The sequence below is a fragment of the Rhea pennata genome, chromosome 22 (assembly GCF_028389875.1).
Source record: "Rhea pennata isolate bPtePen1 chromosome 22, bPtePen1.pri, whole genome shotgun sequence".
NCBI lineage: Eukaryota > Metazoa > Chordata > Aves > Rheiformes > Rheidae > Rhea > Rhea pennata.
The window spans coordinates 3,017,154-3,040,251 of record NC_084684.1 but is presented as its reverse complement, the minus strand read 5'-3'; the positions used below and the strand labels follow the sequence as shown (position 1 = coordinate 3,040,251).

The window sequence follows — 23,098 nt, the reverse complement described above, 5'->3', positions numbered from 1 at the left end:
AGGGCTGCGCGTGGCTGCCTCGCCCGCGCGGTTCCCCGCCCGCGGCGCGGGGCAGGGGAGGCGCTTCCCCCCCGCCGCCTACAGCTCCCGTGAGCCTCCGCGCCGGGGGCGGCGCCCTCAGAGTGCGCCTCCCATAATGCCCTGGGAAAGTGCCCGCCTGTCGCTGGGTGATGACGTAAAGCGCCTCGGGTGTCTCTAGTGACGATGCCGTGGGGGTAAGATGGCGGCGTAGCGGGAGGGACGGTGAAGGTGAGTGGGCGGGGTGCAGCCTGGCTGGAGGGGAGGGGAGGGGAAGGGAGCGGCTGAGGGGGGCAGCGGCGGCTGGTGCTGCTCGGGGCCGCGCTGGGGCTCTGGGCGGCGCGGCGCGGCGCGGCGGACGAGGTTGGCCGAGGGCTGGCGGCCCCGCGGGCGGCGGCCGTGGCGGGAGGGGTCCTGCCTGTCCTCAGGCGTGCGCGGCGGGGAGGGAGGAAGGAGCGCGCGCTTCCCGCCCTCGCGTGAGGGGAGGGGGGGGGCCGCGCGCTGCACGCGCTTCCCGCCCTCGCGTGAGGGGAGGGGGGGGGCCGCGCGCTGCACGCGCTTCCCGCCCTCGCGTGAGGGGAGGGGGGGGGGCCGCGCGCTGCACGCGCTTCCCGCCCTCGCGTGAGGGGAGGGGGGGGGGCCGCGCGCTGCACGCGCTTCCCGCCCTCGCGTGAGGGGAGAGGGCAGGCACCGCCTGCCTTGTGAGGTCTTGAGGAGACGGTGATGGCCGGAGGGGGGTTTGAGGAGCCCCAGTACTTTATTCCGTGGCCCTTCTGCTGTAGGGACAGGCTGGAGTCGGCGCTGCAGGAGGAGCTGCGGGACAGGGGTCTATCCGGGGAGAGGAAGGCAGCAGGAGCAGGTTGTTCACCCGCAAGGCAGACTCGCGCGGGCCATGCCTGACTTGTGAAAACGTAACTCCCGCCCTCGAAGTAAGTGCGCAGCAGGAGGACATGATTGCTGAGGTGGGCTGCGGGCCCGTCAGTTGGAAGAGAGAAGGAAAGATGAGTTGTTTCTTTTCTAGTGTTTGAATAGTTTGTAATTGCAGAAAGTAGGATCACTTATTTGTGAAAAACAGATTGCTTTCTTAAAAATATATATTTGCCTGGTTCTTGGTAGATGTCTGCACTCATTTCTTTTTTAAATGATAGAGGCTTAGTTAAACAGTAGTTGACACTTACAGAGTTTCCTTTATTTACTGTTGTTTTTCCCTATAGCGCAATGTCCCTGTTGTTTACTCGTTCCAAGTCAATTGTGTCAGTGAAGAAGGATAAAAGACACATGGCTGAGGTAAATGCTTCTCCACTTAAACATTTTGTCACTGCAAAGAAGAAAATCAATGGTATCTTTGAACAGTTGGCTGCATACATCAATGAGAGTTCCTCATTTCTGGAAGGTAAGCTTGTATTCTTGAATAACAGATCTGTAAGAGTGCTTTGCCTATTTCAATAATTCTGTGCGCACAGACACAAAAATTCATTCATTTAAATGGCACCTGTTCTTACTTTTACTTGTATGTATGTGTATCTTTATATACAAATATTTATATGAAGGAGAGAAAATCATTCTACTGAGTGAAGCTCAGGCTTTACAGTTTAAAGCTAACTTGAGTTTATGCTTGTCATAGAACTACATATAAAGATGTTAGCTATGTTTTCTTTATATTGTTTTGGATTTGGAAAATTCCAAGTCCTTTAGGTTTTGTGTTCTATAATCTTTTCAGTGTCACTGCTAGTGGCATGTAATGCATTCCAATAATTGGCTTTAACAGCTTAAGACCCAGACAGCAGATTATTTAAAGATGCTGGAGTGTTTGAAATGTTAGCTCCCTTCTGTTTAAGGCAGTCTTAAGGGTGAGAATCCTTACTAGCAATACAAAAGATTCCAGCTGATAAACACTGATACAAATTGCCTCAGGGCATAATTGCATGTTTCAAGGCTGCCTGTGAAGGCATTTCCTTTCACATATTAAATCATACAGAGGTGTTTCACCAAATACTAGAGGGTTTACTTCCGGAATTCTGAGGTCTGGTTTATTTTGATTTTTTTAGAAACACACAGGAATGTGGAGCTTGACCCTGTCACCACAGAAGAGCAGGTATTGGAAGTCAAAGGTTACCTCTCAAAAGTCAGTGGCATTAGTGAAGTGCTGGCAAGGAGACACATGAAAGTGGCTTTTTTCGGAAGGTGAGTCACATGTTTGTTTTGCCTGTGTTGCCCTACTCAGTAAAGCAACTGGCATCTTTAGGATTGTAGCCAATGAAAATATTTATAGAACCACAAGTGGTCCAGCTTCTGAAATGCAACATGTAGCAGAAGTCCCTAGTACTAGTCCTGTTTTAAACTGAAAATAAATATTGTCGAATACAATGCTCCCGACTGGAGATTTTTTTTAAAAAAATGGAACAGTCTTTTTGCTGGTTGCTTATGGCATCTAATTTGTTAATGCTTCTGGGATTGGTTAGGTTTTGAGAACTTCCTGTCTTTGATACCAAAATAAGTATAATGAATCTCAGAAGTTCAGCTATACTGTTCTTTAATCTCCCTTCAGGACAAGCAATGGAAAGAGCACTGTGATAAATGCCATGCTATGGGACAAAGTCCTTCCTTCAGGGATTGGACACACCACCAATTGTTTCCTGCGTGTAGAAGGAACAGATGGGCATGAAGCGTTCCTGCTTACTGAAGGCTCGGAGGAAAAGAAGAGTGTTAAGGTACAACTCTCTTAAGCATGAGATAAAGGAAAAGAGCTCTTCCTTTCCTTTTCTGCCACTTCTAAGAATTGGAACAATAAAATAACTATGAATAAATTTGGATTTTAAGTGTTAAAGAAGAGCTGAGGAACAGGTTTTTGATACAAAAAGGGATGAGTAGAGCAAGCTATAGGATGCAACTTGTTCATTTTATGGAAAGGATTATATGTTATAGATGTCAGTGATAACAGGGAGCTGAAGATGATCCAGAAGGTTCTTCCAAGCTTTGACTGACTGACAGACGTTGCAGCCTTTTTCATGCTCAATAGCATTCCTTGACAGGAAAATTTCTCACTCTCAGTAGGTGGCTGCCTTTCCAGTGGGAGACCCGAGCACGTTTTACGTGGAAAACCATTTTGAAATGATCTGAAGCTGAGCTTTGTTTTTTATTGTCTATGAATAGCTCCACTGGGGGAGTAATTGTTTTAACAGGTCTGAGCACACAGGAAATGTTAAAATTCTCCATCTTTCTTAAACAGACTGTAAACCAGCTGGCTCATGCCCTTCATCAAGATGAACTTCTGGATGCAGGCAGTTTAGTCAGTGTTATGTGGCCTAATTCCAAATGTCCTCTTTTAAAGGATGACCTAGTGCTAATGGACAGGTGAGAGAGATCTTTCTTTCCTTTCCTGCTTATCACAGAGTTGGTATATAAAAATCTTCAAATTTAACAAACATAAGGAAATTGACTCTATTCATGTCTATGATAGTGACAAAATTGTTCTCTCTAATTAACAGAGTTTCTCTTTACTATTACTTCCTTTCCGGCATTCTTTATTACCTCAGAACACAGCGTAGCTCACGTGTGGGAAATGAATACCTGTCTGGAACACTTATTTTACTTGCCTGTGGTTATATTGTTTCACATGTTTCCGCACAATAGTAATGTTGTCTTTGCTTTTATTGCTAGCCCTGGCATTGATGTAACCACAGAGCTGGACAGTTGGATTGACAAGTTCTGTCTTGATGCTGATGTATTTGTCTTAGTGGCAAATTCTGAATCTACATTGATGCAAACTGTACGTTCAAGTCCCCTTGTTAATGTTCAGTGAATTTGGCTACAAGTTTAAACACGTTAATCTGAGAGGTTTTGTTCAATTTTGCTTAGGAGAAACAGTTCTTCCACAAGGTGAATGAACGTTTGTCTCGACCCAACATATTTATCTTAAATAATCGTTGGGATGCATCTGCTTCTGAACCAGAATACATGGAAGAGGTTTGTGGTGTGTTTAAATTCCATCTCTTTGGGTTTGTGGTGTGTTTAAATTCCATCTCTTTGCATGAACATTATAGAGTCCATTTTGACTCTGCTCTTTGTGGATAGAATTACAAGGTGTTAGATTTGATTGGTTTACAGTTTAGATGTTAACTATGGTAGTATGGAGACTAGAGAGAGTGTAGTTAAGTGGTCATAAAAGGGACTCTTGACATTTCTGAGCTGGAAGCCAAGACTTTCACTGGGGTCTCTTGAGGTTACATCACTTGGATAGTCTCTGGAAGATTCTATAAAACAGCAAGGAAATTTTTCTTATTCTTTTCTGTTGGTTGGTTAGGCCAGTAGAGGGCATCTGGTTGCCTGACCTAACTGTTATGACATGAAGTCTAAAGTGGATTTAACTGCACGTGAGATTTATCCCTCAGGTACGTCGGCAGCACATGGAGCGGTGTACCAGTTTCCTGGTAGATGAGCTGGGTGTGGTGGATCGAGCCCAGGCAGGCGATCGAATATTCTTTGTGTCAGCAAAAGAAGTGCTGAATGCCAGGATTCAGAGAGCTCAAGGGATGCCAGAAGGAGGTGAGGAAAGCTAACTATATATGTATATATGTATATGTATATACATACATATATTTTTTTAAGGGAGGAAAACAGAATGTCTTGTCCTAGAAATGGATAAAACTGGAAGGGATCAGCATATTCAGGGATCAGCCAAAAACAAATGAGATTACTTAGCAGCAGCTCTACTGCATTGTTTTCAAAGTAAAGCAGGAGTGTTTTTTGGTATCCAAAATTTGATCATTTTCAGGAAACTTAAGTGGTTGTTTTGTACTTTCTTTCTCCTAGGTGGAGCATTGGCAGATGGATTTCAAGTGAGAATGTTTGAGTTTCAGAACTTTGAAAGAAGATTTGAGGTGAGTGTTGTGTGCTATATTTCTTCTTAAATTTTATTCCTGAAGGGCTGGGGACTAGAGTAAATGTGGAGTGGACTACATCTTGAAAATAAATTATATGGGAAAGAAATTGGGTTAGTATACTTTTGACCGGTGTTAATCTTGGCTATCTCTTATATACAGGAATGTATCTCTCAGTCTGCAGTAAAAACAAAATTTGAGCAGCATACAGTGAGAGCAAAGCAGATTGCTGAAGATGTTCGTCTTATTATGGATTCTGTGCATGTTGCTGCCCAGGAACAGCGGTGAGGAGATGCAGATGCTTGGTGCTTGCATTCTGGGAACACAGAGTGTTTGGGAATCAGGAGGGACCTGTACAAGTAGTTCAGCCTCTCTTTAAACTGGGAGAGTATTAAGAGGGGGGAAGCCTCCTTTTTGTCCTGTGTGCTATACATACGTAATGTGTTTTAGATGTTGCCACTTCTTGCCTTTGGGCTGGAAAATCTCTGTCATCTCTAGAATTCCAAAAATAGTCATAGGTCAGAGATGTGTTGATCTGGCTTTTTGATGACCATTTTTTTTTTCATTAGAGTTTACTGTCTGGAAACGAGAGAGGAACGACAGGAACGTTTAGGTTTTATTGATAAACAGCTGGAGCTCCTTACTCAAGACTATAAACGAAAGATAAAACAGATCACAGAGGAAGTGGAGAGACAGGTATGGAAAAGTAGTTGCTTAAAAAAGAGAAAAGAGATTGTCTGAAACAGTCACCAGCATGGTAGGAAAAACACAAAATACCAACAATGATTTGAAGTTTTAGGGATGTAATGAAAGAATGCTTTCAGTTCTGTTTTTTGGGGGGTTTTTTGTTTTGTTTTTTCCCCTTTGAGGTAGTAAAGCATGAATAGAACATTTGGGAGAAATTTTGAGATACTCATATAAGATGCTTTGAATAAACAGTGATTCACATGTAAAAGCATTATTACTGCTATTTTTCGGTCTTCTAAATGCTTCCTAAAATGCTAAAACCTTTCAGATAGTCTTTTTTATTTCAGACTAGAATACTGTAAGTGTTATCATCAATGATAACATGCTGTCTTTAAATGTATTACGATTATACAGAAATGGTTTGTTCATCTTTCACGGGCTTTATTTTAATCCTTTTTTTTTTTTTTTTTTGTCTGTGTTGTTCTGCAGAACATAGGTCTATATATTTCGGAGCCATGATCAGTGCAACATTCTTAGTTTGCACGTCACCAGTATTGCATTTTGTAGTTGACCCACAAAGGCCTGTGTGACTGTGCAAAACCATAGTGCCTACTGATTCTTAGTGCTTACTAAGAAATGCATGGTTCCAGTGGTGATTTTCTATCTCTACTTGGAACAGAATGTTTAGTAACTCCGTCTTGTGTGGCTGTTTCTCCAGGTATCAAATGCAATGGCTGAAGAAATTAGACGGCTTTCAGTGTTGGTAGATGAATACCAAGCGGATTTCCATCCATCTCAAGTAGTTCTTAAAGTTTACAAGAATGTAAGTGATACTTGCTTTTTACAGGTTGCATAAGCCATGCAAGCAGGCCTTTTTTGGTCTGAGTCAGTAATTATGCCAGCTCTTTGAAATATTTAACATTCTGCCAATTAAGGTATGAACCAAGCCTTTCATGTTTATCTTGCATTGGCATAACTTTTGTAATAAGTGACTTTCCAAAAAAGGAAGGGAATGGATTCTCTTTCAGACTAACCTCAGTGATACACTGCAATACATTATGCGTGTATTAGTTTATAAATTCAACAGAAATTTTGCTAGGACATTTCCTAGAATATGGAGTTCGTATGAGATTTCTTGATCTGTTTTTTCTTCTCCATCACTGAAGAAAGGAGGGAAGAAAGTATGTTAGAGTTGTGAGCAATTGAATGTGTATTCTTGTTTCTTTCCCCCGCCCTCCCACTTCTGGAACCTATGAGTTGTATCTTACCTATGTTTTTGTTTGTCAGGAGCTACATAAACACATTGAGGAAGGTCTGGGCCGTAACATGTCAGAGCGTTGCTCTAATGCTATCACAGCTTCCCTGCAGACAATGCAGCAAGAAATGATAGGTCAGTTCGGCAGACAATATTCTCTTTCCTTTACTGTAATGCGAAACGATAGGTGGATATTCTGTGTTTCTTTTTCCTCCAGCTGATATGCAGCTGGCAGCTGCTTAACTTAATTCTTTATTAGTAATGCTTTAGGCGACTAGTTATTCATGCTTTTTCTACTCCATGCCTAAACTTGTGCCTGATTTGCTAATAAATGTAGTTAATGAGCTTAATCCTTCACAAGGATGAGAGAGGAATTGTACATTTGGAAGTTTCAGGGATTCTCAGATCTAGATCGTAATGAAACATGGATGACTCATAACTACAAGTCTGTCTGCATGTAGCCTTTAATAGAGTATGGAGCCTAAATGCCTTTTAGTATTGTCCCTCAGATTCTGTTTTCCAAGCTATTGCTGAACTATAAACTTTGCCAGCTACCTGAGGGATTTGGGAGGGTCTATAGAAAGATTTCCTTCTGAGTTGATGTAAAGACCTAAGCACTGATGAGATGTCTCTAACTTTGCAAGATGTTTGACTTCAGGAACTTTAAGATACTAACAACAACATCTGCAAAAGATAGGACAGTTAATAACCACCCTGAGTACAGAATGAAAGTCCAGTTACTTGTAGTGAAACCAATAGCCCTTTTTGAATTGTTTATTCTCTATCTATGCAGATGGTTTAAAACCCCTTCTCCCAGTCTCTTTGCGGGGCCAGATAGATATGTTGATTCCTCGACAGTGCTTCACGCTCAGCTATGATCTGAACTGTGACAAGCTTTGTGCTGACTTCCAAGAGGACATAGAATTCCATTTCTCTCTTGGGTGGACGATGCTGGTGAATAGATTTTTGGGACCAAAGAATGGTCGTCGAGCCTTGATGGGCTATAACGACCAGGTAAGATACCTCATTGCATGGTCAATGGTAGATCTAATACTTACTAATTCCAGTGCCTGCTGATGCCTTGTTGGTGGGAAGGGCTGTGGCTTGTGTTCTGTTTTTTTTTTTCTGTACTTTTTTTTTGTCTTGCTTTTCTAATTAGATTCAACGCCCTTTAACACCAGCAAATCCCAGTCTGCCTCCTTTGCCTCAGGGTTCTATGACCCAGGAAGAGCTCATGGTGTCTATGGTGACTGGACTGGCCTCATTAACTTCCCGAACCTCCATGGGGATCCTCGTGGTTGGTGGCGTGGTGGGTTGACAATATGAGAAGCATTTATATAAATAATGTTGGAGCACTGACTTGAAAATTACTTACCCTACTGAGTTCTGTAGGTATCTGTGGTTCACAGATAGCAAAATACTTCTTTTTTTGATCTTCCATTTGTGTATAAATATTGAGCTTATTTTACCTGGGGTTAGAGGTTGGAGACAAGGTTGTGAAGTTAAAAGGAAAACCTTCAAAGCGTGTTGCAAAAAAAAAAAAAAAAAAAAACCCATAAAGTCATCTCTGATGCTTCTGTGAGAATAAAAGAAAAACAAGTATTTTTCTTCTCCCATTGACAGAGGAATCAACAGGTTGAAGCTAAAATATCTGTCAACAACCTGTGATTGTATGCGTCTTCATTTCTGGAAGGGGAAGTGTGCTTAATTTTGGATACTATGCATAAATTTTCTCAGAGAAGCTCAGAACTTCCTACTTTTCTGTCTTCTGGAGGGGGAGAAAGTTTTGAATCTCAAATCTCCCAGAACTAGAGAAGAGCAGTAGATGCAACTTAAGTTACTTGGTAACTCTAGTGTCTGCTGCAAGAAGAATATAATCTCTCCAGTGCCAGTTCCATATCTACATAGTGTTGTAGCGGCAGAGTGTCTAGGGACAGATGATTTCTCAGTGCCTCTTACCTCAGAAACAGAGATTCTGTGAACGAGGAAAATGTGATTTGCACTTGTGGGTATAGTTTAAATATTCTGAAAAAATTAAGCCCCAGAACATCCCAAGATTTATGTTACGTATTTTTATTTTGTAGACTAGAAATCACTTCCAAGATGTTTGGCCATGAAATCACTTGCAAGTCAGGTTTAACTTTTGTAGGTTTCTGACTCATTGCAATGCTCTGAGCACCATTTTAAGTGGTTGTCTTGTTCCTGAATGAGGACTGCATCTTTGTTGTTTCTTGTTCTGGTTTTAGGTCTGGAAGGCTGTGGGTTGGAGACTGATTGCTCTTTCTTTGGGACTTTACGGGCTCCTTTATGTATATGAACGTCTCACTTGGACTACAAAAGCGAAGGAGAGAGCTTTCAAACGCCAGTTTGTAGAGTATGCTGGTGAGAAACTGCAGCTGATCGTCAGCTATACAGGTTCCAATTGCAGCCACCAAGTTCAACAGTGAGTTGCCTACATTCAGCTAAAATCTTCTCTAATTTCTGTTGAGTTTTTTAGATAATATTCCTTGCAAAAACAAGACAGGTCTGTGTATTGAACTCCCAATTTAAAAATAGGTTGTGATATGTTTAAAAACAATGTAATGTTTGGTGAATCACCTGATGTTTGATCACCAGTGTTTGGATGCTTTTTGGCATTAACATTGATCTGATACACTTGAGTCTTTCAAACCAAGTTGCTCTGATAGCTCCAAAACATTCTTACGTACAAATGGAAAGATATTTTCGTCGTGAGCTTTCCAGAGTCAGTATCATCATTGATAAATCCTTTGGATGTATTCTTGAGCTTGGTGCTTGATCTTACCTTTCATCATCTGTATTCTTCCTGTTTTGTAGGGAGCTGGCTGGAACATTTGCTCATTTGTGTCAACAAGTGGATGTCACACGGGAGAATCTTGAGCAGGAAATTTCTGCAATGAATAAAAAAATTGAAGTTTTGGATTCACTGCAGAGCAAAGCAAAACTGCTCAGGTTAGATTTTTCTTATCACATATATGCAAACATCTATGTATAATATTTTTTCATGTGATATAGAGATTGCCTCAAGTTGTTCAGATTATGGTGTGTCTTTGAGTGCAGTACTTCTTCCACCATGGTTTTTGATGTGCAGAGATCAAACCTCTTTCTCTGCCAGATAACATTCCCTTACACTATTGCATGAAAAATAATTTGTTGACATCTATTACGATGCCTTGCTGAGATTCTATTAACAATACTCTGTCCCTGTAATGGACAAAAAAGTCTCTTGGATGTTGGGAGAGAAAAGTTTTTGTTTTTTTTTTTTTGTTTTTTTTTCATTTTTTTAAGAGGTCGATGAGCAGTGGGCTTTTGTTGTTGTTCTTCTTCCTTGTGCTAGAAGAAGGAAAGATGCTAAGCCTCTGCACTGTCAAGCTTCACTTACCTCCTGACTCATAAAACGTTCTTTTTCTTCTTGCTTTTGATCTGTTCAGAATTACAATTTTTCTCCGCTCCCCCAAAAAATCAAGTCTTCTACTCCTATAAGCTCCCTCAGGCTATCCAAAAATTATTTTAAAAGCCCCTGCCTCTCACTTTTACCCAATTGTATGTGATATATTTCTTTACCCTAAGAAGGCTGAGTCAGGAACATTTTTTTTCCCCAAGCATTCCTTACTTGCAGAAAGGGTAAGATCACTTTGAAGCTATAACCAAGATCTTAGCAATCCCTAACACTGAGGTTCAAACTAGCAGGCAAATATCCCTGACCTGAAGGAGAGCATCCTTTTGCCATAGACCTCTGTGGCACTCCTCTGTACCTTGATGTTGACTTGTTTTAGTCATGCTTCTTTCAGATTGGCTTGAGAAGAACCATTTTATTAATCTAATGGAGACTACTTTTGTCTTTGCAGGAATAAGGCAGGTTGGCTGGACAGTGAACTCAACATGTTCACACATCAGTACCTGCAGCAAAGCAGATAGTGTGGGAAGAAAAGAAAATCAACACTATTTTTCTTCAGTGCTCTCTTAATTACTGCAGAGAACATGGTGGGTGATGGAATCCCTAAAGGGACGAGCAAAAGCCAATTGCTACGTTTCCAGTCACTGTGTGAACAGTAGGATTCTGCTTCCATGTTTCGTGTCCCACCTCTAAACACTAGCTGTTTGTAACTTATTTTTCCTGCTTGAGAGGCTGGGCTACTTCAGAAGGAATTGTCTGCCTCATACGTTTACAGGGGGCTTTTTAAAGCAAAATGAAATTCAGTAACAGTCGATTTAAAAAAGCAAACAAAAGTATATCAGGTTAAGTCATCCTAACACATCTTTCGTTATGGATTCAGTCATTTTACTACGTGCAGAACTTTTGCATTCAAAGCCCCAAGTTCATGTATGTGTGATAAGCGTCTGTTTGTCTAAATGCAGGTTTCTCATGGCACATAGGTGTAAAAATGGTTTCACAATACTTTTACAGCCCATGGCAGTATGTCTCCTAGGTTAACCTTCAGTTACCACAAAATATGACAAAGACCAACTGCACCTTATCTCTTCATAAAAAAGTTTGTTGCTGTCAGCATGTTCAGACCTATGAAGAAAACCAGTTATCTCCCAGAGTGAGAGGGATTAAGATTTTGCTTTAGTAAACTTACTTTGTGGTTGTTTTCTTCCTCTGCAGAGTTCTTCAATTCAAAAAAGTAGACTGGCCCATTTCACATCATAGATAAATAGCTTGCAAAGACAAAACTGGCTTCTGTAAGGGAGCTAGTATTGATTTTGATGTCTTGATAATTTGGCAGCATGTTGAGGAAGAAAAGCAGGACTGAAAAGGAAGGCCAGTTGACAGAATGTAAATAAGTACATTATGAGATAAGTTGATGAATGTGTCTTTTGGAAATGCACAGCTGTGTTTCTGGAAGCAGGACTTCAGAATTCCATTACCATGACTTGGCCACAAGGACGGCACGTGGATTACAAACTGTAAGAGATTTTGCTTTGTGTAGAGTTTCCATGGGATAGTACAGTCCATGCAGTAATATGATTCAATTTCTCCCCCCCCCCCTTCTTTTAACAAAGTACAAGAATGAGCTGACAAGTGCAGCTGTTCTAGTGCTGGAGAGACCTGTCCTTGCTATTTCATGCCCAGACAAGATTGAGTTAAGGCAACTTTTTTTTTAAAAAAATACTCTCTATTGGCAAACAGATCAAATTGGTCTTTGAGGCTTTCCTGATGCAATTTTTAATTTTGAGTCTAAGATTTAGGAATTGTAAGGACTTGAGTCTCCTCCTATTGCAATTAATGGAGAAGGAATTTCCGCCCATTTTAGTAGCACTAGAATCGGGTTCCTTTGCTGCAAAATTTATTTTCTACTTGGTAGACTGCTATTATACCACATATATTAAGCAGGACCTTGCTGTTCCCCCTCCCATCCCTCAATATCTCTAAGGAATCTGGAATCAGGCCCTACAGCTCTGTGGTTAATGCCAACCTAAATCTGTCCAGGATCAAACATATTAGAAAATACAGGTTGTCTGTGAACAAGTCCCAGCTGTGAGTTCAGAACTACAGAAAGGAGTTGAGGGGGGGAAGGTGCTATTGATAAAGAAATTTCAAAATGGATCAACTGGCTTTAAGATTTCTCGTTCATGCTCAGATGCAAATATATGTGCCTGCTCCATATGAAGTTCTTAGAAGAAGAAGGTGCCTGATACTTGAGAGAGGAAAAAAATGAAGCGTCAGTAAATATTTGAAGCTATTTTAACCTTTGCAGTAATATTTGAAGAATCTTGGGTCAGTTAGGAGCTTGTAGGTTGAGATTCTTATGTCCCTGGAATAAAGGAAGCAAACAACTGAGTATGACCATAGAGGGGAGGAAGGAATTCCATAAATTTTGATGAGGTAGGCTTTCTTGCAGTAACATTGAAACATAACCTACAGAAAGGGGGAAAGAACCACTTGAATTTTTTAAGAGAAAAAACTGCTAGCATGGGCGGAGGAAGTTTTTTTTTGTTTTTGTTTTTTTTTTTTGTTTGTTTGTTTTTTTTTTTTTAAGTATGTACCTAACCCTTGTCACTAGAAGCCAGGTGATTGAGAATCAGAGTTTAACAGAATTGACTATGAGTTGGATTCCTCTTTAAGTAAAGAAAATAACACTGTACTTCTTTAATTCAGGTTGGTGGAGGAATGAACACTATCAGCAAGGGAGTTGTTATCTTCTACTTTCCATAAGGAATCATAAATAATCCTTAGAACAGGTAATTCCAAGAGCAAGCTCCCCCAAACTGTTATTAAAGAAGGCCAGCTAAATGCACTTTATCTTACTGCTGCTACTTATTTTTCTTGTTGTTGATGGAGCTCTTCAGAATACTCTTACCAGTGAGTTTTCTCTCTGCTGTATTTAAGGTGATAAATTTGCATGAATTATCCCTATATCAGTGCTGTAAACATTGGAAACCAAAATAAAAATGAATTGGGAAAATAATTTCTCCTGATCTGTTCTGCGTGTCTTCATATAAAGGCTTCAGTTGTAAGTATAATACAAGAAGACCTGATAGTGTGTTGTACTAAATTGCATGTTTGATAGTAGTAATCTTAAAACTGCAGTCTTGCTCTGACAGGCTCGACAAGGAGACCAGTGATACTGTGTTATCTGACGGAAAGTTTGCGAGGTTCATCCTTAGGTTAGGTAGTTTTCCCTCGGAAGGGGCGGAGCAGCGGTTCCCAGGGCGGTGGCGCCTGCGCACGCCGGCGGAGGCGGGGCCGGGGCCGGGGCCGGGGCGGCTGCGGCGGGTGAGCGCGGGGCTGCCCTGGGAAGTCCCGGCGGCGCGGCCGCAGCGGCCCGGGGAGCCCCGCCGCGCCGCCAGGTCGCCTGTGGTCTGGGCGGCTTCTGAAAGGAGGAGCGCAAAGGTGGGCCTGAAATGCGGAGGAAGGAGAGTGCGGAGGGGTTTTAGCCCCACGGTCCGCAAGCGATTTCTGTGATGTGGAGCCCTGCAGACTCCCCAGGCTGTACCCTGTCCGGCGGGGAGGGAGTGGGGAGATCTCTACCAGATCTCTGCGAGCTGGGAAACTCGCCTCTTAAAGAGGGAAGGATAATTTTACAAGGGATGTGCAGGGACTTCTGTTCCATACATTACTTAGGTGCTGGAAATCTTTCCTGCTTGTGCTTAGTTCCTGAGGCAACTTCCCCCCGCTTTAACTGAGAGAATCCAAACTCCCTTTTGAAAAGGATTCTAAAGCAGTTTCATAAGCCTGATGTGGTAGGGAGTGCTTGGGGCAGAGGATGAAGAACTAGCAGCAGCTTGTAGATCATGCTGAGAGTGGCCATCATCTGGTAAAACCCTTCTGAAAAGTCCCTTGACTAATAGAATTTTCAGAATATTTGCTTTCTGGTGAGCAATGATGAGAGGATGCTGTTTGCTTTGTCCTGCAAATGCAGTGAGAACCTCTGTTTTGCTCGGTGAGTCTCAAAAAAAGTAGTGCTTCAAGACTGATTTTTTTTTTTTATTATTTATGTCCAGTAGTGGACTTCTCACTACTTTTAAATGTTGTATTGTTTTGGTTGTTAGCAGTGTTCTTCATTCTTCCCAGTACTTTTGTAGAGCATGCGGATTTGAGTCATCAAGTCCAGTTGCTATGGTAGTAGATGCAAAAACAAATCAGATGCCTTTTGGAGAAGGGTTTATGAACCAAAGTTCCTAGAGAAGTATGTATAGTTTTACTAGAGAACATCATTGATCACTTCAGCTAAAGGTTATTTCTTATTTTTCTTCAGTAAAACACTTTCTGCAACCTTAGAGGAGCTTATTATGTTGTGTCTATTTTGAACAGCGTGACAGCTTTTCTTGTAAAACAAGCTTCTGTTTTTACTTTTTTAAATTCCTCCTCAGTAAAAGGACATCAACGTTTAGTGGTTAATGTATGGGATTGGAATTGCCTGAACCCTCGCCCAGACTGAGTCATCAGTGGGCCTTTTCAAGTGTTCCTGCCTTTGAAATGTGGAGGATAGTGCTGGATATACTGAATTAATTAATATTCAGTATTCATATTTTGAATGTATAAACTTTTCAGTATTATCACAATATGAACTTTGATGCTTAAAAAGAACAGTAAAACAATTACATATGATTATTCTCTCTAAATATCAATCTCTGAATTGATTTTGGGCATGACTGTTTTTCACGTGCACTGCTTCCTCTGTAAAAGTTCGTAATCTCCTTTTGGTTAGCCACCAGATTCTGGGCCCCAAATATTTGACAGCACATCTGAGGGAAGAGAAATATGTGGTGATGCTACTTCTCAGCGAGCTTAAAGAGTTTTGAAATTGGCTAATTTCTCAGGAGCAGTGATAGCTCACAGCACTCCAACACATATAAATGATTCCTATGAAGAGTTTTCTGAAAGAGTAATTATGTGGCTTCTTCTGAGTCTGCTTCTTTGCTAATGTTCCTATTCATGCAGTTCACTATTTCTCTGGCCTTACAGGAAAAGGTGTCCATAGGATGGAGTTAGAGCACCTGAAGAAGCTGCGGCAGGCCAACCAGGACCTCCTAGAAAGGCTCAGAATAAAGCAGGAAGAGATCAGAAAAAGACTTTCCAGCAAGCCACTCTATCCGCTGTCCTTTCATAAAAAAATAACTACTGAAATATCTGTCCCTGTGCCCAAGAGAGGGGTATGTGTTATGTCTGTGCTGGAAGTGCTGGGAGGCAAATGGGTTTAAAGTGGCAGGCAGCAGCTCTGCCTATGGAGTTTGTTGGTAAAGGAGATGTATACACATGGAACAACTAGCAGAATGTGGAATATGGAATCAGAAACATAGCTAGAGTTTCTGTTAGTGGCTATCCTCAAATATATTCTCCTTGTAAAGGCTTCAGAGATCACTTCCTTCATAAGAAGGTTCCTCTGTTTAAGTTAAGGTTTCTATATCTGAGTTAGGAAGTGCATCCTGCAACGTAGCCTTTCTGCTGAGAAGCAATGAAAAGATTGAGAGTTTAGCAGTTTCTCCACTTAGGAAAGAAGCTGCGTATAGCTCTCAGGAGATCCCTTTTATATGTTCTTCAAACAACATTTAACAATTAAGTCTGGTAAAGAGTTAGTTCACCCTAGGAACTTACAGGGTGAGCAGACTAGAATGAGACATTGAGTTTCTCTTAAAGAAAAAAAAAAGTGTTTGTAATCTGAACATGTCTTGAGATATGAGAGTCTCTGTCCTTACAGAAGGAAAATCAAGTTGGTGCTGTGAAGGCTGCAGCTGATCCTGCAATGTTGGTTTCTGTGGAACCCAGAGCTCATGCATCTGGGGCAGCCCTCTGCTCATCATTTGGACACGTGACGCTCAGCAGGAATGGCAAAGGTAAAAAGCAACCACAAGCAAAGATGCAGAAAGAAGTAGATCTGGATTCCAGCTTCCTTGGGAAGGAGCAAAATGTTTTGCCAGTGTCTGCAATCATTCTACATGGCAGAGAAACATCCAGAGTGGATAGGGATGACCATGCCTCAGAAAGTCCAGAGAAAGAATCGTTCATTCTGGGGCACAGAGAGAACAGAAAACAGTCTGTTCTCCTACACAGTCTCCAAGAGACAGACCAGCTTACAGCTCATCTGGACTCATCACTGAGCAAAATACAAAATGAAGAAACCAGCAAGCTTATACTCATTAAAGAGCCCACAACCCCTAAGTCAATCCTGCTGACATCTCAGTCCAAAGAGTTGAAGGTAAATGCTGAAACTAGTGCCTTATTCATTTCCATAAATTAGTAGGGAGACAGGAGGAAAGGTCAGAAAACACTGCTTACCTTCTTCTGCTTTGTAGATTGGAAGTCAGGGTAAGAACTGTCCCACTTTAACAACAAAAGGCTGTCAGCAGCTCATTCGCTCCTTACTTTCTTTAGCTGTTGAATCAAAGGCCAAAGAACTATACCATTTCCCTGCAAGACTTCTTACCTTTTGCATATGCTCAGGGAGAACAGCCTGATGCACTACTGCTGCTACACAGCTTGCTTCCATAAACCTAGAGGGTAGGTTATTGCCATGATTGGCTTCCCAGGCAGCCCAGGTGGCCTATCCTTTGGAGGTGTGTGATTCAGGGAACTCAGCTTTCTGTGGAAAGCCCTGACAGATTTTCTGCCTAACCTTTGGCAAGTCACTTGCTTCTTTCTGTTTTATAGCTTGAGAAGTCGAAGGGCTAGTGAGCAGATTAATGGTAGGGGCATAGATAGAATCCAGTGTCAAACTAGGCTACAGCTGTCCTATTTAATCAACTGCCAGCTACCTCCCAAGCTGTACTTTAGAGTGTCCTGCTACATGTATAGTAAGTCTTTATTAGTTGGATCTTTTTGCTTCTTTCACAGAAGGAAGCTGGTCATGTGACTTTTCAGTCTGAGCCTGAAGAATACACTATCCCTGTGAATAGCTGGTCTGCACATCCTTTCCTGGGCTATGACTGGATTGCAGGTGAGTCCCAAACCTGAAGCAAAGCTTTTGGCATGATGCAGTAATCTGAAGAGTTAAACACAGTTTACCCCCCCTTTAAGTCCGAATTTGACTGGTGTTAAATATTTTGGGACTGAGGCACGAAGAGCAGATGTGTGTCCTACACAGTAGTCACCAGCGTCATTAAGGCCACATAACAGGTCACAGCAGAGGAGCTGCAGTTGTTTCAGAAACTGTTTCTCAGACAGGCCAGAGGTGATCCGTGCTTGCCTGGAATAGTGAGGCGGGGCTGGCATGGGAATCCAGGTACAAATGGCAAAGCTGAGTATGGTCAGAGGGAATAGCAAGTTACTCAGCTGAACAGATGCAATGAGGGATGCAAACTGTATGGTGGAATCTCTGGCTTGACTTGGTGCTATGCTTCTCATTATTCCCTCTTTGGCACTCTAGACCTTTGACTGTCCTGACCGTTTTGCATGATGCTTGCTTTGGTGCTTGCCCAGGTGCAGTACAGCCATGAACATTTCTCTTGCTGTTTCCAGGACTCTTAGATACAAACTCTTCAGTAGCAGAAAAATCTGATCGATACTTTGCTGAGCTGAAGGCATTTCGACAGGCCAACAAAGAAGCATGTGTCCATGAGCACCAGCTGAAGTAAGTGGTATGAGGGGAAGCGCTGAAGCAGATCCCTCTAGAGTAATGAGAAGTATAGTCTGACTGGAGTGGGAAATGGTAAAGCTGGCTCTGTAGGCCTTTACCTCCCAGTCAGAATTTTTTGCTTGGAAAAGGTGGGATCTATTCAGAGGGTCTGCCCCTCCCAATCACTGACAGTTCTGCTTGTTTGTTTTTTAGGCTGAAGGCTCTGGATTATGTATTTCCTGAGCAGGAACCAGACTTGATAACCAGTTCCCATAAGTGTAAGATCAGATTTCTCATAAATATAAAATCAGATCTCTTCCTACTCCAGTTTTGATGAACAAAACACTAGGCAATCTTTGCCTGTCATCTTTGACTTATGTGGTTCAGGGCTCTCCCAAGAAGAATATTTTATTTTTAGCAGCTACTTCTATTCCAGACTCAGCTTCCTACTCCAAAGAGACTTGAATCTTCTAGGGATCCTCTCTCAATCAGAATCCTTATTTTGTTAGTGTTACTTGTAATTGACTGAGTTCTGTTTTAAGTTGAGGAAATTGAGTTCTCTTTTTGCTTTTTAGAAACTTATTTGAGGACAGGAAACGTACAAGATATTTTTGGAAAAGTAGCTCTGTCTCTGTAGAACACGTGTGGCATTGTGGTAAAAGAAAGCTTTGTTGCCTTGCTTGAGGAACCTGCTGACAAACTAGAAATACAGTGATGATTCTCTGATCTGTGGCAGGTGTTTACTGTTATCGATTAAACCAGCGTCTCTTCACTGTCCCTGTGGATTCAGAATCTGCCTGCCCGATGTGTAAGATCCCACGAACCTACTGGCCCCCAGAGACTCAGGAGGAGCCAGCCTACATCAGGTAGATGAGAACTATTACTTTGTAATGTTCTGAACTCAAGGAGACAATGAGGAAGAAAAAGATGATGATGCGAAGGAGAAGACAGCTTCAAAATAACTCCTTTGAAGGCTGCTGTTCTCATGGCAGAGAGATCTCTGGCTTAAAAACCACCAAGAATATTACGGACTTTTTCTATATGGAGAAACCCTGTTGAAGTTGGTAATAAATCCATATTTGATCTGAATTCAGTCCAGAACTTGGAGTGTACATATTAAGTGTCCTAAGACAGTAATCTGAAACTGTTTCACTTGGTTCACTTTGGGATTAGACCTTTGGATTTTGTGTGAGTAAGGAATGGAGATTCTTGCTACCTTGTGGAAGGTGTAGGCAATTTTCCTTTTGTGGTTGCAGGGTCAGCATTCCCAGGTCTACCCTTATGCCTGCCTACAAATATAAAGCCCATCGCAGGAAAAGTTTTGAACCCACTGACAATCTGGCTTTACCCTCGGTGAGTTGCCATCGTCTTGCTGTACTGTTATTCTGGTAGTAAAATCTAGATTGGTCATTGTAACAGTGCAAGAGAAAGAACCTGTGACTCAATCACCCAGGCAGGGGTTGCACTAAAATTTGAGTTGGTCTGTGAGGGGATTCTGATCTGAGTCACTGAAATAGCAAGAAAAGCCATTGGTACATGCTTCTACATTCATCCCTTTGTGTAAACAGTATAATGCATATCATCCTCTCTATAGAGAGAACCTCCAAATGCTTTACACTGAGGAAACGGAAGTGCCATGTGGAGCTATGTGCTCTTGGGGCATGATTCACCTGACCTATTTTTAGGCATCAACCAGAAGAACCATAGCTAAGAGTGCCTGTTTCTTTACACAGATGCTAGAGAGTCTAAATGACAAACTTCTGTGAAATATCCACATTGTATAGTGATCAGACAAAACTAACAGTTGCTGGCGAGTTTGGGTTTAAAAACTGTTTCTGTAGAATTGGTCCTGTATTCCAGCCAGTGGGCAGTGTTACTGATCAGACCTAGCTTGACCCTAGTGATTTCCAGGGAAAAGGTAGGAAGAAGGCCGATTTGACAGTCGGGGAAATGGATTAGTCAGTTGAGGTAAGTTCAGAGAGGTCAGGTTCCTGGGTTCACAAGGCAGGAGATCAGTTTAGAAATAATTAGCCAGTGAAAGGTAGAAGAGAGTACAGATATGCAGCTTCACTTTATTAGGAGAGAATTCTTCTCTATCTCCTTTTAGTTATATAAGACTCCTCAAAAATTAAGCATCTTCCCAAGCCTCCCTGTGGAGAAGTTCTTATTTATAAAGACCAGGCCACAAGAGACTGAAAGGGAAGGCATTCATATGCAGCACTCCCATCTTTTCTTACAGCATTGCCTGGTTGGCTGGGAAAATGTCATCCCTTCCAGTAACCACACACTCAGCAGTTTGGATCTGCGGACTTCACTGAAAGACAAGACTTCTCATCATCCTCACCTGGTAAGAATAGCCTGTTAACTGCCCTAGAGCTGTGTGAATTACACTGATGGGAACTGCAATTCTGTCTCTCTGAGTGTGATAATTGTAGTTGCCTCAGCCAAAGAAAAAGCCTGGAACATACAGAATGCTATTTTCTTGCCTCCTCCCGGAGAAGCATGAAGCAGAGCATTTCTAGCTCCTTATTTCTACAGGGAAACATTTTCCTTTTGCTTCAGTGTAGTCTCGTGTGCACAGACACAAAAAAAGCAAATGGAGCTGGGTAACAACACCACAAGTTCAAAAGCTCACCAGTTGAGCTCACCAATCGTCAGCATAATCAGAAAAGTCACTTTGGCGTTGTGTAATTAATGATGTCTTCATTTGGATTCCAGAACTTGGTGTCCAGAGTGTCAGGAGGAACCAGAACTGATCAGCTCCTAAACCTGACCCACTTGCCACACTTCAGGTTTAGCAGTGCCTCTCAGCAGAGGGAGCAAAACAAATAGGGACACTACAGAGCACCTCTGAATTTAAATACTGCTGTCCTAGCTGTGAACCACTGACTTGATTACCCTGGGAAAGGATTGGGGCAAGGAATGGAAGAGACTGAATTTGATTAAAAAGAAGTCTTTGAATCTCCTAGTAAGGAGATTTTCCTTATTTTTCCTAGTCATACATATCTGCAAACACCTGAATACACGTACCTGAAGGTACAAACTTGCCTGTGTGTCCTCACCTTTTCTTTGTGCATTTTGCAGCTACTTTAAGGAGATACGTGAGCTTTGCTGCCCAGGACTGGGTAAAGAGATGTGGGCAAGATGACTAGTACTGTTACCACTAGGACAGCCACAGCAAAAGATGCATAGAGTTCATCTGCCAACTCAGTGAAGTAAACCAGAAATGTAATGTTAATTCTGAAAGCCAGGGTAAGGAATTGGCCTATGAACGGTCTGGCACAATGTGTTACATACAGCTGTGCTCATTTCCAAACAGTTGAGTCATCTGAAACATGATTATTTAGTTCATTAAACTTGAACTATTCAATAATTTAAAGCATCAAAATCCTATTTATTTTAAGTCCAATGTCTGTAGCTACAGGAGTACATTACATCTGAGTCATTGTGGACCTGAAAAAACATGTTAAAGTATCAAAAAGTTAAATAATACCTTAAAATGTCTGTAAGTTATGTTTGCCTCTGTTTTTTTTTTCAAGGTTTTTGGAGACAAATTGTACCAAAATGAAGTGTATTATATGGTGTGATTTGTTTGAACAGTATGGTATGATCTTACTTTCCTTGTCTAAAAATAATAAAATTAACTTAAAAAAAAAAAAAAAAAAAACTTGAATAAGCCTGAAATGGAAATTCCTTCTTTAAGGATTCTGTAAGCTACTTTGAAATATATTCTACTAATAATTGCATGCAGAAGCTTTGGATCAAATTTATTTCTGGGAGCTAACTCGACAGAAGCATTTGGATTTGCTACAGTGAGAGTTTCATCTCCTTGCTATTTACTCTTACTTGTATATCCAGTGTGCCATTTATACATCAAGTGTGTGGATTGACTTTTTTTTATGCAAGGAAAGGGAAGTTGCAAGATTATGAAATCTTAATGTGAGATTGTTAAAAGAGAATGAAGGTAAAAAGTGTGACTGACCAGTTTAGCTTTGCATTATGTATACAGTGGAAAGTGAATGGAATTTGTCACATTATTTCTGTTATTAAAAATGCTTACTTACAAAAATTATTCAGCAAATATAAAATATTAACTGCAAAATGTTATACCAAGATAGGGTATTTTCAACATTTTTACCACTTCAGCTTCATACCAAAATATTAGATGTTATAAATCTTTTCTCAGTTTCTCCAGAAATAAAGTAAATACAGCAAGCCTGCTCTCCTTACAAATGGAGAAAATGAAGTACTTTAAGTACCTTGCCTGAGATCTGTCTGGTGCGTGCAGGGCAGAACCAATGATGAACTCAGAATAGTCCTGATAACTAGGATTGCATTCAATCTTTTAGACTTGTGAAAGTATTGAAAGTGTGGTATGACTCTCTTCTACTAGAAATAGGTTTAAAAAAAAAAAAAAGTCTGAGATACTATACCTGGTTAGACAAGTTGATATGAATTTGTCTCTTTGCATGTTGGTTCTGGCCGGTTAAGGTCTGTCTTCATTTGCAAGTTGAAATAGATAAAAAAAATTGCCTATTTATGGATGGATTTTTTATTTATTTATTTTTGATTCCAGGTACTCAGTTGAACATGTGCTTCCTCTCTCTCCTTTGCCTGAGCCTTAGAATGCCAGCTCTTATGCAGAGTAGCAAGTCTTCAGAAAATTCTTTTCTCCATGCACACACTTCAAGCACATTCACAGGCTAGCTTTAACTCTCCCTTCATATCCTTTCTCTTGTGTTCTCGCATCCCCTTTTCTGATGGCACTTTCCACAAAAGCTCATGGACTCAAAAGCTTGTCTTTTCAGCCATCTCATGTGTCTTTTTTGCTAATAAAATTCCAAATTTCACTTTCTTGTTAGAGAAACTCATTTCAATCTCTGTGTTAAAATATTGGCACCTTGATTCACTTTCTTGTCTGAACTGGTATAGAAAATTATTTACTTTGCTTTTTGTTTGTTATTCTCTTGGAGCAAAGAATCTGATTTACATATTAACTTAGAGAATGACGTGATGGTTCTATGTTGCTTGTGAAGTTATATATTCCTATCAGTGCAGAATAAGTGTATATCATGGTATATTATGATCTCTTTTTTGCACAGGGAATCTAACTAGTGTACATAGGCTTTCCAGTGGAGCTTAACTGGAGTGTACATTCAGTTTTTATTTTAAGAGTGCCTAGGACAATGTGTTGTAACAATCCCAGATTGCATTTACTCATTTTGTAGTTGATAGTATGC

The 23,098-nt window shown here is 41.2% G+C and overlaps 2 protein-coding genes across 9 annotated transcripts; both read left to right on the top strand.

Moving 5' to 3' along the window:
- The first annotated feature begins 169 nt into the window (after window positions 1–169).
- MFN2 (mitofusin 2) lies at window positions 170–13,271 on the top strand. 4 transcript variants are annotated; one of them, XM_062593119.1, is made up of 19 exons: window positions 170–215; window positions 801–947; window positions 1,233–1,411; window positions 2,067–2,202; window positions 2,567–2,729; window positions 3,248–3,372; window positions 3,679–3,787; window positions 3,877–3,984; window positions 4,410–4,563; window positions 4,831–4,898; window positions 5,061–5,182; window positions 5,468–5,594; window positions 6,304–6,408; window positions 6,873–6,975; window positions 7,634–7,854; window positions 8,000–8,149; window positions 9,087–9,283; window positions 9,676–9,810; window positions 10,707–13,271. In XM_062593119.1, the coding sequence occupies exons 3-19, from the start codon at window positions 1,237–1,239 to the stop codon at window positions 10,774–10,776; spliced, it is 2,268 nt and encodes a 755-aa protein (XP_062449103.1). In that variant the 5' UTR covers window positions 170–215; window positions 801–947; window positions 1,233–1,236; the 3' UTR covers window positions 10,777–13,271. The 4 variants fall into 4 exon arrangements, with proteins under 4 accessions (XP_062449103.1, XP_062449101.1, XP_062449104.1 ...); XM_062593117.1 differs by having other exon boundaries at window positions 206–249; XM_062593118.1 differs by lacking the exon at window positions 170–215 and adding an exon at window positions 348–381.
- Window positions 13,233–22,686, top strand: MIIP (migration and invasion inhibitory protein). Of its 5 annotated transcripts, none has more exons than XM_062593124.1 (10): window positions 13,233–13,316; window positions 15,272–15,459; window positions 16,005–16,502; window positions 17,138–17,240; window positions 17,762–17,873; window positions 18,072–18,136; window positions 18,595–18,724; window positions 19,115–19,211; window positions 20,098–20,205; window positions 22,435–22,686. In XM_062593124.1, the coding sequence occupies exons 2-10, from the start codon at window positions 15,289–15,291 to the stop codon at window positions 22,444–22,446; spliced, it is 1,296 nt and encodes a 431-aa protein (XP_062449108.1). In that variant the 5' UTR covers window positions 13,233–13,316; window positions 15,272–15,288; the 3' UTR covers window positions 22,447–22,686. The 5 variants fall into 5 exon arrangements, with proteins under 5 accessions (XP_062449108.1, XP_062449109.1, XP_062449105.1 ...); XM_062593125.1 differs by lacking the exon at window positions 22,435–22,686 and adding an exon at window positions 20,943–21,873; XM_062593121.1 differs by lacking the exon at window positions 22,435–22,686 and adding an exon at window positions 20,577–21,873.
- The last annotated feature ends 412 nt before the right edge of the window (window positions 22,687–23,098 follow it).

Coding starts and splice junctions, on each gene's coding strand:
- MFN2 (XM_062593119.1), top strand. CDS start 1,237: ATGTCCCTGTTGTTTACTCGTTCCAAGTCAATTGTGTCAGTGAAGAAG. Junction 1,412..2,066: donor GAGTTCCTCATTTCTGGAAG/GTAAGCTTGTAT, acceptor TGATTTTTTTAG/AAACACACAGGAATGTGGAG. Junction 9,284..9,675: donor TGCAGCCACCAAGTTCAACA/GTGAGTTGCCTA, acceptor CCTGTTTTGTAG/GGAGCTGGCTGGAACATTTG.
- MIIP (XM_062593121.1), top strand. CDS start 15,289: ATGGAGTTAGAGCACCTGAAGAAGCTGCGGCAGGCCAACCAGGACCTC. Junction 15,460..16,004: donor TCCCTGTGCCCAAGAGAGGG/GTATGTGTTATG, acceptor CTGTCCTTACAG/AAGGAAAATCAAGTTGGTGC. Junction 20,206..20,576: donor CTTCTCATCATCCTCACCTG/GTAAGAATAGCC, acceptor TTTGGATTCCAG/AACTTGGTGTCCAGAGTGTC.